Raw genomic sequence first — 17,685 nt, forward strand, 5'->3', positions numbered from 1 at the left:
TTGGCAATAACAATAAACATGGCTCAAGATCAGAGAGAGGGAAGAGGAGATGGACAGAGAGGTGGGAGGAGGAGGTGGACGGAAAGAGGGGGAGGAAGAGGAGTTGGAAAAAGAGAAGGGGGGGGGGGATGGAGATGGGGAAAGAGAGGAAAGGAGATAAGGATGTATATCTAATTCCCATACATATTTGGCAATCGTGAAGCACTGCCATATTTGCTAGTGTGTCACATTAATGACTCGGTACTGGTACCAGGTAAATGCCCACAAGAGTTTCTTGCTTCAAAGAGCCATTTCCCTCTGTTGAATTAACATTGATTTTATTTCTGTGACGACATTTATGGTTACTGCATACAGATGAAGACCCAAACAAACTGGACAATTCTTGAGATGGCATACAGCCACCAATGGATGTCTAATGCATGGTGATGTTGATTTACAGTTACTGGTTGAAACACATTTATTTTCTATGTATTACAAGAATGACAACTGGCATTTGCACTCCTTCATTCCTTTCTTGCTCATATTGCTGAGTATTTCCACTTTTCTTCACAAGTTACAATTCTTTTCGCAGGAATGCTATTTCAACATAACAGTAATGTCTACATAATTATTATTTGCATACCTTTTTTATGATTAAGCATTTTACAGTTAATCTAATCACAAAATTCCCTTAGAATTACATCTAATGATTCTCATATCTCTTTGCCCTTGTTCTTGTGCAGATCTCAACACTATGTTTTGTAGAACAGCACTTAAAAGAATCTTAGTCTTCTCAGCTGTTATCTTACAAGTGAGTGATACATGTGAGTTAGAGGTCTCAATCACTATTTTGCAGCTTCAGTGCACAGTGCACTTCTTGAAACGCAATTCAACATCTTTTAGATAACATTTATGTTTGTTAAGAATGGTAGGAGACAAAGTACTGAATACTAAGTGGTATCATATTTGGTTATTTATGAATTCAGAATAGTCTTAGTCTTATGACGTAATCTGCTGAAGTACCCCTTTATTATCTGACTCAGATCTAAAATTATAATAGGAAAGGAAAATGGTTTTACTGAAACACACAAATATAAAATAATGAAATTGTTTAATCGTCAACAAAGAATGTACACTACTTTCTTTAATGAAATATTTGTACACTGGTAAAAAGGTTTGTATTAAATACCTCACTTTTTACATCTGACCAAGCATGAAGTCAGTTGAATGACTAGTTACACATCACTTTGTAAAATTATGTACTTGCCTACATGAGATATGACAGTTGTGAAATCAAGTGAACATGCATTAAACAAGCTATAAAAAATAGCTAAATGTTACATCATTTTTCTTTTACAAAACAGTACACATACAGTACAGAAAAAGAATTAACACAAACTCTTGGTACAAAACAAAATACTGGTCATTAAAAAATAAGTTTCATTTTATATCATTTATTACATCACAATATTTCACAAATCTGAAAGTAATACTTTTTCAAATCACACATACGCAGACAAATGACAACATAACACAAAAAACAATGTGGTACTATAACACTAAGCACTCTAGATATAATCATTCTTCACTATCAATATCTCACGATGAACAACAAATCACTTGCTTTTAAGTACCAGTTTCAGATTTCTTCCAATGTTACATTTTTTTTTTACACATTCTGCAATGACATTTCTCTGACAAAATCAACAAATAATAATTATTAATTTTGTATACATGCATAAGAAAAAATAGTTAACAGGATGCAATGAGAGTAGCATCTGAGCTAGCGAACCTTCATCTCTGCTTCCAATCATCTCCAAACTAATTAAGTAATTCATACTGTCTGACAGTCACAAAAATGATATATTTGAAAAGTTGAAAAAGCAAGCTACTCCATTCAACAAAATACATTTCATACTTGAATCTTCATTTATTTCTTTTAATTAATTACTCTTCATTTCTTGAAGTAATTGGGCTACCAAAATATATATATAAAAAAGATCATCATTAAGTGCATGGTACTGAGAGTCCCAGAAGAATACACTATAAATGTACAATCTGCTGAATTCTTACAAGAAGAACTCTGTGTTTCTACTTCCTTTCTGAACAAAAGTGAATATCTGTAACTCATACTGCATGAAACTTCTTAGACATCCTACCATTTTTCCTAATTTGTTGATTACACGTTTTCTACACTTATTAGTCACACTAAATAATTTCCTACCACAAACATAAAACCTTAATATGTTGGATGTAAGCTACATATCCAAAAGGAGAGAATGAACTTACATAAAAGTTTTTCTTTCATCTAATTTCTCATACTCCACTGGAAAATTAAGAAACACCTAGATTTATAACATATTTTCCGAAAATTCCACCTGTGCTAGCCATAAACTATTTCAAGTTTTCCGGTACAAACAATTTTCAACATATACAGAATAACACTGGTTGAGGCAGCAATGAAATAGATCATTTCACTTACACATAAATCTATGAATAAAATCATGCAATGTAAAACCGACGTATTCAAACTTCCACAGACTCTGTGAAATGTCAGTTCTACAACAGTCTTGGATGAGCAGTATTAATGTGTGTAAAAATTAATTTACATGCAAAAGATGAAGAAAAAAAAAGAGATAATGGAAGAGCCTGTGCACATGTAACTTCAGATTCACAAATTAATTCTGAATTTCATTCATACAGGTTGCTATCAATTCTTATGCCTGTAAAACAGGCGCATGCCTAAAAGTACTATGATTTAAAAGAAAAGTAAACACTGTTGTTGAATTTCATCAGGCGGTTAATACCAAATCTTCTGCACAGATATAAAGTTAAGACCCCTGCTGTAGCTCACTGGCAGACAGACTGCTTCACGAGGAAGGTATATGGGTACAGGAGAAATGTATAAGGCTGCCTGACTGCAGCACCAGGTCAATGCAAGCTATCACTGCTGGGAGGCCACCATGAGCTACTTCTGACTTGCTAAACGACCTGTGATGCAGAACATATCAGACATTAAGCTGGTAAGAACAGATTTCTTTGTATAGAATTAATGTTTAAGGGGTGTGCATGGAAAAAGTTCACACACAAAAGGTAGCTCACACTAAACAGATGCAGGAGTCGGGCACTAACACTAACATCTGAATTTTAATCATAACGTTACATAATGACCCATAAACAAAATTGCCGCTATGCCACAACAAGTTGTTTGGACATAGATACGTAGTACTACACATGCAAAACCAGGGTGGGTCACTAGTATGTAATACATGTTGAGAAGGCCTATATTAAAAATTGTCTTGTCATGTAAATCATGGACAACATTTCATGTTACAAGGCACTGTTGTTTAAGAGGAATACAACATCTCTGAACCTTTCATCATGACATATATTCGATTCTTCTTACATAAAAAGTAAAAAATAAACAAATTTCTTAATAATTCTGATGCAAAATTCACAGTCTTTGTAGTTCTACCTGAAACTAATTAAGTACAGACAATAAAATTTTGTCATATCTGAAAAATAGTTAGTATATAATTGTTAACATTTATGCATGATAAAGTCTTCTTTCACATCACAATTTTGTTTCCAGAAACACACAACAAGTACATAAAGCATCTTCCTCTGTCCATGTATGTACTTACAGCTACACACAATCATTAAGCAGCAATTGAAGATAATGCTCAGTCCATTTATCTTTGGTGTATTCCTGTTCCCAGCTCACATAAAATTAAATATTTCTGATTATTACAATTGTGTGTGTAAAATAAAATGAAGACAACAAAATGAGTAGTAGTTTTGACAAACTGTAACAATGCGATTCTGAATAGAACTACACTGATCATATAAATCACACTATTGTTTAAGTACACAAAAACAGATGAATCTCTTATACATCCACTGACATTCAACACTTTTTTAGCATATTTTGAAGCACCCAGAGTGATTATAGCTCTTTTCTCAATTTTCAGGTCACAATGGCAATGAATGTGTAACATATTATGGGAGCTAAAATGTTGACTGAAATCTGATTATACTATAGAGCGATTACAGGTACTATATATGCATTTACAAAATGTATTATATGCAAGAATATGATATTTTAAACAATCATTACAGTATAACACTGAAATGACAGACCTTACAATATAAATCCATGGTTTTCAAAGTAGGTAATGAGACAAGGGCAACAAGATTTTATGGGAAGAGATGTGTCATCCTGCCAAGTAGTAGGACACACCCATATTCTTACCACTGTAATGAATGTGTTCTACATCTACTTGTCATGCACTGCCATTGTGGACTGGAAATACAATACTATACTGGCAACATAACAGCAGGACTTCAAAATGAAACTTAGTGTACAGCACCTATTCATAGGATGTGTCATCTAATTAATCAATAAGCGTACAAGGATTTGTGTATCTACCTCCATGTCACCTCGGTTCTCTTAATATGGTAGAAATTATGACAGGAAGCCCACAAAAACACATGAAAAAATTGTTTGCAATTATGACAGCAAAATAATTTACGTAACTTCCAGATCAATATGTTTTCATGCATTTAATGCACTTCAGCAATGTGGTGCCAAACAATTTTCCATTGTACAGGAAGTCTTATTTCATTGTTACTCATTAACAATGTTCATTTACCATCCCGTGATGCAGCTGAAAGCCGCACATTCACACTACAAGTAAAAATTTAAATGTAAGATTATTCCAAAAAAATTTCTCCAATGTGGGAAAAATTTAAGTACAGTAATAATAATAATACAAGATACTGACTTTTTTCCTTATAGAGACTTTACGCATACAGTGACATACTGTTAATGTCATTCGACTTACACACTGTAAGAGCAACATCCATCCATTCTATTTACAGACTGTCTTTAAGTACACCTATGCCATACTGACGGAGTCCCCACGGTCACGCTCCATAGACAGTACTCCACCACAACACATAACACGGTTTTTAGTCATAGGTATTAATGCAATTAGGGCACCTGAGAAAATGATCCAGACTCCAGCCATGTAGAATGAATAGTCCCAGACACCAGTTATATCAAATAAACCTCCTGCAAAAAGAAATGCAAACATTAACATCTTGGTTTTAAAACTTAAATTTTAACCTACAAATAACCCATGTTGTTATAATATTTCCACTGACATTCTTTTACGGACTAATTAAGAAATGTCAAGTTTTGGTGCATTGTTGACTGAAACACCAAGGGGAAGGTTTACCTGAATAACGGAAAGGTTTTATTTCTTTGTGCACAATGTAATCTCTCCTTTGTGAACTGAATTTCTTTGGGATGGGTGACTGTGATGAAAGTGTTATATGTTGTTGATGTTAAGACAGAAAGGAGAGTATGAAACCTGGAATAACATCAATGGGGCAGCCAGCCTTTACACCCTTACTCAATGGACAAACCATCATCAACAGTGTCACATATCCTGGCTCCATGAGGCAGTACAGAGAGTTCTGGGATGACACTAATGTTTTTTGTATTTACAAATAATATTTGGTAACAAGAAACTTTTTTTTCAAGTATACAACTGACTGATTCATTTATTGCCCTCACTCACAGATAAATGACAACGGATAAAATATTATCAAATGTAGTAAACATTTTAAGTTGAGGAGAATGGCCAAAAAGGAGATTAGAACCAAATAAAGACACTAAGAAAAAGCACAAATTTTCTCAGTATGGGAAATTGGATTTATTTACATGAACTTTTGTTCCTCATGTGTCAGTACACAGCGTACGATTGGCACAATAACATAAGTAAGGTGTCAACTTGATATTCAGAATAGTTTTGTTTATGTTGCTTTATAAAGTAATATGTTGTCTGAGTTTTGTTCAAATAGATAAACAGGAATACTTTGTTGCCATAAGATTTTTTACTTTGGACAGTTCATCACCAAAGGAGATTCATCAAAAGTTGGTGAACGTTTATGAGGAGTCAGTTCCTTCATTTTTAACAGTTATAAAATGGGTGTCTTGAAGATTAGTGTACAGCACACCTTAAATATGCAACTATAGATGAAAATGTTGGCAAAGTGTAAAATATCTCTCTGAATAATTGATATCATCAGAAGAAAGAGTGTAGTATATTTTATAATAGTTCGATTTTTTAAAAAGAATCCAGTTTTTTGTGAGCAGTGATACGTTACTGGAAATGACATAAGGGCCAACCATTTTATTCCATAAAAAGAACAGCAAAGATATGGCTGAATGTTTGTAGCTCTGGTACGAAAAATGTAAATTTGCTGGAAAGGTTATGGACAGTGTTTACTGGAGAGGGGGAAAAAAAAAGAGGTGACTTGATAATATTTTTAGTCACATGAACAAGTTGAGAGGTTGAGGCAGCGAGCATGAGGGTATTTTGCTGACATTACAAAATAATACTTTGAAAATAAAATCTCCATTTAAAAAAAAAAAAAAAAACACATTAAAAAAGAGCACTGAGCTAAAAGAGAACTCTGTCATTATTTGATCTTCTATTGTCAAGCTGAAATTTTTTCACGTGGCCCTTGTAGAAAAACTAATAACCAGGTGCAACAGTTCTACAAAACAATGACAAAGTTTTTAACATTCTGGTCATGTGGATGTTGGTCAGATAGGGTAAAGGAACTAGCACCTGTTAACAACAGGCAAGAAAGCCACAAAGAATCCAAAATCAAGAGAGATGAAAATTACCAATGGAAATTCACTGCCTGCTGCCAAATGCATAGTTGACATTCAGTTACAGACAGACTAATTGCACAGCACTATCAAAAATAGATTTAGTCAAACAAAAATGTTTGAGAGAGAAAATAATATCAACACTCAACAAAAAAATAAGTTTTATTGAATGTGAACTACTTCCCACTGTTCCAAAACTTAGAAACAAAATGCAGAACATAAAATGTGACCAGTAAACTTAACAGTAAATAATGTGACATACCTGCAATTGGAGGTCCAATGAGATTTCCAATACCCTGACACAGCAAAATAAGCCCATATGCCGGTGTGAAGCGTTCTAATGGAATCAGTTGCACAACAATGGCTGGTGTAAAAGAGAACATGGAGGCAAAAAACCAACCAAAGAGGGCTGACAATATAGCAACTGGCCAATAGTACTGAATCACAAGAGGTATCAACATTGTTACTGTGCCACATAAAAACAGGCACACAGAGTATGACTTCTGTACATTCATCCATGGTTGATCACCTGCCCAACCCAAGATAATCTGAAAACAGAAATAAACTATAGAATTATAGGGTAAATTATTTTAGATATAAGCACTTAATAGTAAAAACTAAGGATGACTATAGCTTTAATGCACATAATAACATGATCTCTAGTACTAGCATTAAATATTTTAGTGATGGACATGGTTAAAGGTCTGCAATCCAGATTAAAAGTGTCTCTCTAAAATTTGAAATGCACTCTATGAAGAAGTTATCCCTCATTTCTTCCTCCTCCCCCCCCCTCCCCCCCCCCCCTCTCCGTAGCCCCCTCACCACACACACACACACACACACACACACACACACACAAGTAGAATCCTTGTGCAAAGGATAGAGGATATATGGTGATAACCCACTGTATACCAATATAGAACATTAGCCAGCATGCATATAGCAGTGCAGGAGGCAAGGCTGCTGCAATATTGAGCCAAGTGTGATGAATGTTAGCAATGCCCACTGTAATTGCACATCTTTTTCAATATCTGTGGACCAAAAAGATAATACTCATTGACATTTGCTGTAAAATGTGTGCAGTTTCTGAAAGAATTGCTATGATAAACACTGCTGTTAGTCAGTAGTGCTGTATGTTTGAGGGACCAATAAACTGGTGCAAAAGATTAGGCAAAAGAATGGATGACTGAGTGCAATCACAGATGAATTTGTACAAAGAGTGCATCAAAGTGCCATTAACATTTACAGAATTATTAACATGAACAGATACATACAAAGTATTAACTGAAAAGTTACACTGCAAAAGTTTTGTACCCATTGGATGCCAAAATCTGTTGTTGACAGCCATAAGATTTACAGAATGACTTTAGCTCTCAACTTTCTCTATGTATTTAGCTGGAAGTATTTCCTACCTCTATCACAGTCATAAAAATGAGCAGACATGGGTTGCACATGTAAATGTCAAAAGAAAACCTGTTTCCTAAGGAGAAAGCTCCACCAATTCACTTACAAAATGCCAACAGACTTATATTTTATGGGAGTTTACTGCCACTGCATTTTGTTGATAGGAAGGGTGTACTGCTGGTACAATTCAGATCAGTTCACTCAACAATAAGTTCACTAGTGTGAAAATGATATAAAATAAATGGCAAGGCATTTTTATATGAGACTTCAATCTGCTGCATGATAATGGTTGTGTTCACCCTACCACAAAAACCGAAGAGCTCTTGATGAGTTTCAATTGGGCATCATCTGAGGATTTTCATACGGCTCACATTTGGTACACAATGATTACCATACCTGCCACAATAAAAAAAGCTATTTTTCCCAGTGTTATGCCCACAAAAAAAAAGCTTCAAGATATTGTAGGATCATACTTAAGGTTGCCAGAGACAGAAGTCAATGGAAAAGGCACACAGAACATCACACGACACTAGACTAACAGTCTTAAAATCACAGGAAATTATGCTGACAGGAAACTAAAACTTGTAGGTTTAATATGAACACATTTAAAATGTCCTTACATGAGCAGGCCTTTTCTTTAAAATTGCATGGAGATTACTTTCCAAATTGCTGTTATAAACTGTATAATAGCTGGACAATGATTACATTTACATTACATTATACTGATACTTGTTCCATGGATCATGAACACATTTTGTAATGATGTGGAATGTGTCAGTTTAACATAAGGTTTTTTTTTCAGTTACTACTTCATACTTAAAAATTCATCTATTGAGCCACCAATCATTAGAATAAAAGTGAATGGGCCAGTCACAGAGCAATAAATTGAAAGTTTCTCCTAACAAAAGTGAGAAAAAAGTTCTAACAAAACACATCAAATTCTTTAAAATTAGCAGTAAACTTAATCCAACCACCAGCTAAAACAGAGTGCAGGCCTCTATATAAATTTATGAGTATCTAGTCAGCAAAAAATAAAAAGTGCTACATGAAAATGTAGCATACTGAAATTTGCATGTCTCAAGTGCCCCATAATTTTTAGTCCTACTGCTACAGTAAAAAGATGTGTGTAAAAGTACCAAGTTGTGTATATGGATGAGACAAGCCCACTTGTATGGTACATAAACACAAGTTGTCACTACACACACTGGCACAACTTTATACACTACAAGGTTTTTCTTCACTTATTCATTGTGATCTGTAGATGCTATCAAGTATGGAAACATTCAGGGATTTGGAATGAGTCAAAGTGTACATTAACAAGAGACAAGTAAATAGAAGAAACATAATTCACCCTCATAGCAGCTAAATCTAATCATGTAAATTAGAAAGAAAGCTGCTACTTTGAAGAAAAAAACTACTGCCCCCTCAGTTATACCAAATAGCTCTTGCTTATATATTACTGGTAGCTTAACATTTATTTGATTGCATTAGATACGGAGTCCTGTTTATAGCACATTACTATCTGCCACACAGCTTCACAACGAAAACTGGTAATCAACATGAAACTAACAGAACGTTTCAGTCCCCGAATCTAGATATAGATAATACGCAAGATGCACAATGTCCTGCTTTACACAATACTACATCTGCTTGCTCCTATTGAGAAATACTTTATTTACTTTAGATGTACTGCCCTATAAAATAATTATATAAAACAATAGGAAGTGCAAAATAAGTAAAATAGCCAACAAATTGTCAGTGGGTCAAAGGAATGAGAGATATTCGAAGAACAAGATATACTGGGTGACTAAGAAAGTTCTGGTTGTGCACCCAGCCAGCATGCAATGTAGAGGCACAGTTGTGGTTTTTTTTGTGTGTGTGTGTGTGTGTGTGTGTGTGTGTGTGAGAGAGAGAGAGAGAGAGAGAGAGAGAGAGAGAGAGAGAGAGAGAGAGAGAGAGAGAGAGAGAGAGACTGAGGGAGGGGACACGCATATGTTTATGTGAATTTTGTGAGTACAAATTTATACTCTAGCATGACAAAGGATTTATTATGCAAGCTGACAATTTTTCTTTTTCTTTTGTATATGCTGATCAATGGCTCAAAACATACATTGAATGGAGCAATTCAAGTAGTTTATCTGTGTTTCCTTCATTTTCCAACTTATTCTGCTGGATGCCAAGGAATTTTACACATACAGTTTCATTCTGTATATGACCATTAATGTCTACCTCACAAGCTATCAGGTCATTTTCCTAGTTTTAAATTGTTTAACATGAGTTGTGCGAGATAATATTGTGAATGTTTGCTGTGTACCAGCTCCAAGTCCCTTCAGTTATTATCACAGCTGTGCCTCATTATGTTGATAATAGAACTTCTACTAGTATGCTTCTGCCATCAGTGAACTTGACTGTTTTTGGATCATCCTTTAAAGTTATCTTGCATAGCTTAAGAATAAGAGTGGGCCTAGTACCACTCCTTGGGGGTCTCCACATGTAATATTCCCCCATTGTGTGGTTGGTTTCACGATGACACAGCCTGTGAATGAGATTTATGCTTTCTGTAATGGAGTGAGGACTCCGGAAGGACTCCATCCGTGCATGAGGGAGCCATTACTGCCATTACCGTATAGACTTTTGGGATCCGCACAAGAAACAAACTGGCAGGGTCTAAAAATAATAATGATACTTGTTTACCTTCACCAGGAATTCATTTGCGAGGCTTTGTATTGTTGTCTATGTTGAGAATCTTTTGTGGAAGCTAAAATAGAGACAAAATTAACAAGTCCTCTTCAGTTAAATTACTCAGTGCTCTATCTTAAATCAATTTCTCAGATGTTTTGAAAAGACTGGAAGGAGTGGACCAGATATGTATTAAGAAGTGCTTTGCTTACATTCAGTTTTATAGAGGGCTGTTACTATAGCTAATACGTCGATAACAAGATGTGAGTCACTGATTGATTAAAAAGATAGCTTAGAGGTAATCCTATGAGGTCAGCGTAGGATTTTAATACTCTGATAAAAACGCTATCATAGCCAGCAGAATTTTTTAACAAGTTGTCCTTTTAAAATTTAATCTCTGTTGCTTACAGATACGTAGACTTAACTAGTTGTTGTGAGATTTCTGTTGCAGTGCTCATGATGGATCAGTTCAAATTACACCTATCAAACATGTGAAGTTTCATAATACTGCCTATGATATGTAAGTCAACTGACAATACTTGCAACATGCTTTGGAAGTTTGACATTTCAAAAAGGCTCATGTATTACACTATTTAGCAATTCTGAGAGACTGAAACAGAGGCAGTTTCCTCCACGCAGGAGATCCCACATATAACATGTGCACCACAACTGGTTGAAGTACTAGTGTCTCTCATACAAAGAGTCTTGGTAATGAAATCATATCCAGAATTTCTATGTCTTATATGCTAAACAGTGATGGAACTGTGTGTCAGAAACTGAACCTTGTTCCATTCACATGCAAGTTTAATGTTTTAACTGCTGCTTTTGTAGAAGTGCTCAAGATGTTTAAACAGCAGAGCTCTTATTTAATTATTATGCATTAAACAGGAATTGATTAACCATTTGCAATGATTATATGAGTTCCCCTGTGTGACGCAGTTACAGTACTCAAAATAATAAAGTACAAATCACATGTTCAAAAGATTTTATGAACAATGGCCAGAGGGCCCACTATCTTTAGTCAAGCATGATGAGAGGAGAAGGCAATTAAAGAGTCCGTAGCTGAACACCCTTTATGCAAGTATGGAGTTAAGAGTACAGCAAAAGTTTGCAAGGAAACAAACTCAAGAAAACCTTTTAAAAGCACCACAATTACATTTTAGATGATATTCAATACCGGAAAAGAAAACCTGGAGAAAATAATATGAGCACCCACACAATATGGCGCACAGCCACCAGTGGCATCTGTGGCATCCTTTACCTAGGTTTCAGCCCAAATAATTGAGCCTTCTTCAGAAGATATGCCTGAATCTATAATTTGTCTAAGAGGGCATGGGCTAGAAATGAAACTAAAACAGCCTGAATAGGCGAAGTCATATTTCAAAAATGCGGTACATAAGTACTAAGTCAACACCAAGACTTGACTTAAGCTCTGGTGCGCGCCTCGTCTCCATGGACGTCGTGCGGTGGGCCTCAGGAGCTCACGTGAAACTATTCTCTTCTTATCCAAACTGGTTATTGTCCATGTTTGTCTCTCATACAAGGCTACATTCTATCAAATACCTTCAGGAAAGACTTCTTGACACATAAATTTACATTAGATCTTAACAAATTATTCTTTTTCAGGAATGTTTTTCTTGCTATTACCTGACTGTTTTATATATCCTCTCTACTTCGCCCATCAGTTATTTTGTTGTCAACATAGCAAAACTTGTCTATAACTTGTAGTATCTCATTTCCTAATTCCCCAATTCCTTCAGCACTGTCTGATATAATTTGACTACATTGCATTACCTTTGTTGATATTAACCATATAATCTCTTTTCAAGACACATCCATTCTGCTAAATAGCTCTTCAAGTATATTGCCATCTCTAACAGAAATTCCAATGTCATCGACAAATCTCAAAGCTTTTATTTCTTCTTCCTCAACTTTAATTCCTTTTCTAAATTTCTCAATAGTTTCTTTTACTGTCTGCCCAATGTACTGTTAGAATAAAATGAGGGGTGGCTACAACCCAGTCTCACTCCCTCCTCAACTACTGCTTCTTTTTCATGTTCTTTGAGTCTTATAATTACAGTGTGGTTTCTGTGCAAGTTGAAAATAACCCTTCACTCTTTGTACTTTATCTCTGGATCCTTCAACATTTTGTCAAAAGCTTTCTCTAAATCTACAAATGTGACATGTCAGTAGTGCCTCACATGTCCCTACAGTTCTACGGAACTCAAACTGAAATTATACTCCCAAGATGAATATGAAACACACACACACACACACTCTTTATGGTCTGTGCCTATGGAAACTGCTTGAATGATGAGAATCGTAACAATCTCAATTCAAGGACAGCTTTTTTGAAAGCAGCAGAATCCTCATTTCCAGGCTAATGTAACTGATGAGTATCTATTAAGCTTGAGATGTATTTTCACTGTATTTAAAAAGTTCTTATGATACATTCGTGGTTTTTCACACTATGGAATGTTTGTTGGGTGGAGAATACGCAACAACCACAACATACACACATTTGCGGTTAACACTGAGAACACAAATTTTTACACGATACTGACTTGTCAAAGATATCACTGCTTTACGTATTTCGGAATGCAGGTTATGTGTACATGGGTCAGACATAAACTACACAGGAAGTAACTACTTTGATGGCAGAGAACATTAGCATAGCGAGGTCATTGCAGAGTCTGTATTCACAATAATGTGGGTAAGGTAAGCATCAAATGTGGGTCAAATACGGTAATTAGATAATTTTACAGACCATCTTTCTCAGTAGCTATAATGACAGAATACTTCTTAAAATACTTAAAAACATTGTACTTAAATTTCATAACTATGCTGTATTAACAAGCAGTGATTCCAACTTGTCATCTATAGACTGGCAAGCAAGATAATTAAAACAAGTGCCAAGGACATGGATTCATATGCAACTGCTCTAAACATCTTGTCTGAAAATTATATTGTGCATAAATTCAGCAAGGAAAGTTCTTGCAGAACATAAATAATCGGGGAGTAAAGAAGACTACTCACCAAATAGAGGAAGCCTTGAGTCATTGACACATACACACACACAAAAAAGGACAACTTGACAGCTTTCATACTCACCAATGATCTAGAGAGCCCCCCCCACTGTCCATGCACACACATTGCACTTACACTGTAACTGCACATGTGGGGGCACGGGGGGAGGGGGTGTGGGCAGGGGTGTGCATGCGTGTGTTCTCTAGCACATTAAAGTTTAGCCCAAAAGCTAGAAAGTTTTCATTATTTTTTGGTGTGCCTATTGACAAATCAAACCTTCTGCTATTTGATGAATGGCCTTCTACACTGCTAGACTAATTACCTAGTGCAGTTAGTTATAAAAGTAAATATGAGGGCAACATCTTTGAACTCCGAGTGGAAAACGAAACACAACTTTTTCATTTCCCCAAAATGGGGGATAGAATCAGCAATCATAAGGTTATTATGACATTAATTACTACAGGCCTTACAAGGAATATTATAAAATGGATGAACATATTTCTGCTTAGTTAATGAGAGAAGAACCAGATTGGACATTAATTGAGCAATCAAAATTAGACTTATCTATGTCAAACAAGACTATGTATGAATGATGAAATAAACCAGCTGTGTTTGAATAGCTTGGAAAGTTGTTTTGCAAACAAAGATTAATCACAGAGTCAAGCAAATTCAAAGTCTTGTTGAACTTCAAAAAGTGAATGACACTAAAGTAATTGTGAGGACAGTAATCCAGGTAGTGTCCAGTGCATTCAAAAATGAACCTTTATCTATAGATCTGACACAAATACAAAGAATGTTTGATGTTAAATAGTCAGTTAATGAAACAAGGTCATCTCTGCAGCCATTCTGTGATCATACTGGCATCAAAATGGATTACACACATAAAAGGCCAACCTTCTGAGTTCAGTTTTCCAAAATTATTTCAAATGTTCAAAGAAGACACACTTTATACAGAAAAACACAATGTGGTTGGTTGTTGAAAGATGTTTGAGTAATAACAGCCTGTACAGAAATCACTCTCTGGTTGTTGAATGAAACATAATACTTTGTTCAATATTATAATCCACAAACAAAAACAACACAGCTATCATATTCCCAAGTGATCATAACAAATTAGTAAATTACACAAAAAATTCAAATATCATTAATGTATCTTATGAAGTATCCTAAAACACTTACCATTCCAGCACAGTTAGTCACACCAATTATACTAAGCAGACTAGATGATTCTGATTCCGAGTAGTTGTATATTCGCACATAATCAGCTAAGTAGAAGTATGGCACAATAAACCAAGTGAACAGAATAATAGTCGACCAAGACATTAGGAAAAAGTGCCATTCTAGAAACATTGAGAAATCTCCCATAACTTTCATCATTTCAAGAATATCCGAATACCATTTCTGAAAATAAACAGTACTACTGTTAGTATGTTAACAATTTGAGTTATTAATTTGTAATTATTTTCAAAATACAGCACTCCCTAGCAGTTAGATAATTTCTGTAAGTAAATGCACTCATACTGTACACATGGACAAAATTTTCTATGTAACTGTATTTAACAACCGAGAATAATCAAGTGTTATTGGTATGCATAGTTCATCAATCAACACAGAAAAGGTATTGTGTTCTGGATTACTTTTGTTTAGGCAAGTTCTCAAAAGTTAAAAATCTTTGATATGCTTCCTTCTACAAAAATCTACTTCAGCTGTGAAGCTATGGTGGTTTACTGTCAAAATTATGGTAGAACAAATGTTGAGAACAGAATGGAAAAGGCTCCTATCATAGCACAAAAATGTCCTAGGCAAAGTCAGAGATGTTAAAGAAAGAAAGTAGCTGTTTGACTTACCTAGCAGCTTCAAAGACCAGTAAATCAAAACATCTTGACATATTCGCACTTTTTTACGAATTAACCATACTTCCCCAGCACAGTGTGCTCTGTTAACTGCAAGATGTTGGCACGCCAGCATCTTGCAATTTATAGGCTAAAGTATCTGATCTTGTGCCCAAAATCCAAAAGATTCACTAGCAATCTATAATATTATATAGCTCATGAGTAAACATGTAATTGCTAAAAAAAAGTTTTCTGGCGGGGATAAAATTTCTGGGGGTGTATTTGTTCCTTGGGGGATTCTAAAACTATTCTTTTTTATTTCTGGGTGGTGGGGGCTGATTTTTCCCCAAGAGGGCCATTTCTCCACCAAACCCACCTCTTGTTATATGGTGAGGGGTTTAAGAACAGACAGACACCAATCTGTGTGTTTCTAGAAAGTGGCATGTATCTACAAGGATGCAACACATTTTTTTCTGAAAGCAGGTTGGTTTTGCTTGAAGGTCTCTCGGGCATGCAGCCGGGTTGACTGGTCATTGTACAACGTTCTACAACGACCAGTCAACCCAGCTGCATGCCCGAAGACCTTCAAGCATCTCATTTGCCGGGAAAATCTACGAAGACAGGTTGGTTTTATTCATGATTCCAACACACCATATTATTTCCCACTCTTTTGGCTACAAAACCTTATTTTTCAACAGAATCTCGGTACATGGTGATGGCCTTACGCAACTTTACTAGGAGAACACGTATGCCCGAACTGTACCACTCTACTGGTCGATATCAGAGCCTGTGTCTTGCTGCATAAATAACCTCCCCAATCATCCACGTATTGCATCCCACAGAGTGCATCCCCCTTAATTCTTTATGGTATTCTGTTAGGTGGTGAGGAACACAGTGGGCACACACCTTTGAATACGTCAACTGGTGGACGATTGTGACAGCATTAGCAACAAAGACATCCAGCTGAGCAGGAAGGTATTTGACTGTGATCCACTGACTGTCTTGAATCAGAATGTCCACATGTTCCAGCACTGCAGGAGTCACAGAAGTGTGCGGACAGCTGGCACGCGGGAGATTGGACAGGTTTGCATAACCTCGTTGCAATGATGACAGATGTCTCACCTAACGACTCACCATGCTTTTATTTAGTGACAGGTCTCTATAGACATTACAAAAGTGCCTATGAATATATGTGATGACATGGCTTTCTGTGAAAACAAATCCACTGACAGCTCACTGCTTGGAACACACCTCCATTACAGAAGCCACTTTGAAGGCTATGTAGAGTGCCTCCACCTACTGGAATCACAAAACTATAGGGTCTGAAGCAGGAATATTCTATGATGTCCCACAAAATTCCACATTTTTTTCAACTGAAACTGACAAAAAATAAAAAAAAGTATTGCATTACTTATTGAATGCCCCTTGCACTATAGGAAGTATCCGAGAGTGGGGATAGATGCATCCTAAATTTTCAGGACATATTGTGTCATACTGCAGGACGTGACAAATGCCATGCTTGATGACATGATGGCATGTCTCAAGTTACATCACATGGCATCATGTATCCCAATACTTCACGTAACATGATGCATTATATTAAATGACATGGATACTAAAACTACTGAGTAAAAAAATGTGAATATGTCAAGATGTTTTGAATGAAATGTCTGAAGTTGCCAAATAAGTCAAAAAGCTAGTTCCCTTCTTTTACGTCCCTAACTCTGCCAAGGACATATTTGCTTTTTTGTGCTACAGTAGGAGCATTTTTCATTCTGTTTATATTTGCTTAAATACTTAATACATTTCAAAATGAGTTTTACTGACTTGTCATACAATGAAAAATCTGGAATGTAATGACAACAATATGAAAAGGCTACATTGCTTCTGACCACATAGAGAAGGCATTGAACAGCAGACAGGCACATTGAATAAAAGGCTGCTAGACACTATTATCTATATAAGTTTTTCATCATAAGTCCTTCATTATAACAAAACAAAGTGTGCCCACACACACACACACACACACACACACACACACACACACACAAAAATCACGGTGAGTAGCAATCTATCCTT

The 17,685-nt window shown here is 35.7% G+C and overlaps 1 protein-coding gene across 1 annotated transcript in view; it reads right to left on the reverse strand.

The window, feature by feature from the left end:
• Positions 1 to 1,071: 1,071 nt before the first annotated feature.
• LOC124595865 overlaps positions 1,072 to 17,685 on the reverse strand; it is a 32,427-nt gene continuing 15,813 nt past the window's right edge. The window contains exons 6-8 of the mRNA XM_047134772.1: positions 14,954 to 15,175; positions 6,927 to 7,212; positions 1,072 to 5,053 (exon numbers count right to left, since the gene is read on the reverse strand). Of these exons, the coding sequence (XP_046990728.1) occupies positions 4,878 to 5,053; positions 6,927 to 7,212; positions 14,954 to 15,175 (684 nt within the window). The 3' untranslated portion in view covers positions 1,072 to 4,877. The remainder of the gene's footprint in view (positions 5,054 to 6,926; positions 7,213 to 14,953; positions 15,176 to 17,685) is intronic.

The sequence above is a fragment of the Schistocerca americana genome, chromosome 2 (genome assembly GCF_021461395.2).
Source record: "Schistocerca americana isolate TAMUIC-IGC-003095 chromosome 2, iqSchAmer2.1, whole genome shotgun sequence".
Classification (NCBI taxonomy): Eukaryota; Metazoa; Arthropoda; class Insecta; order Orthoptera; family Acrididae; genus Schistocerca; species Schistocerca americana.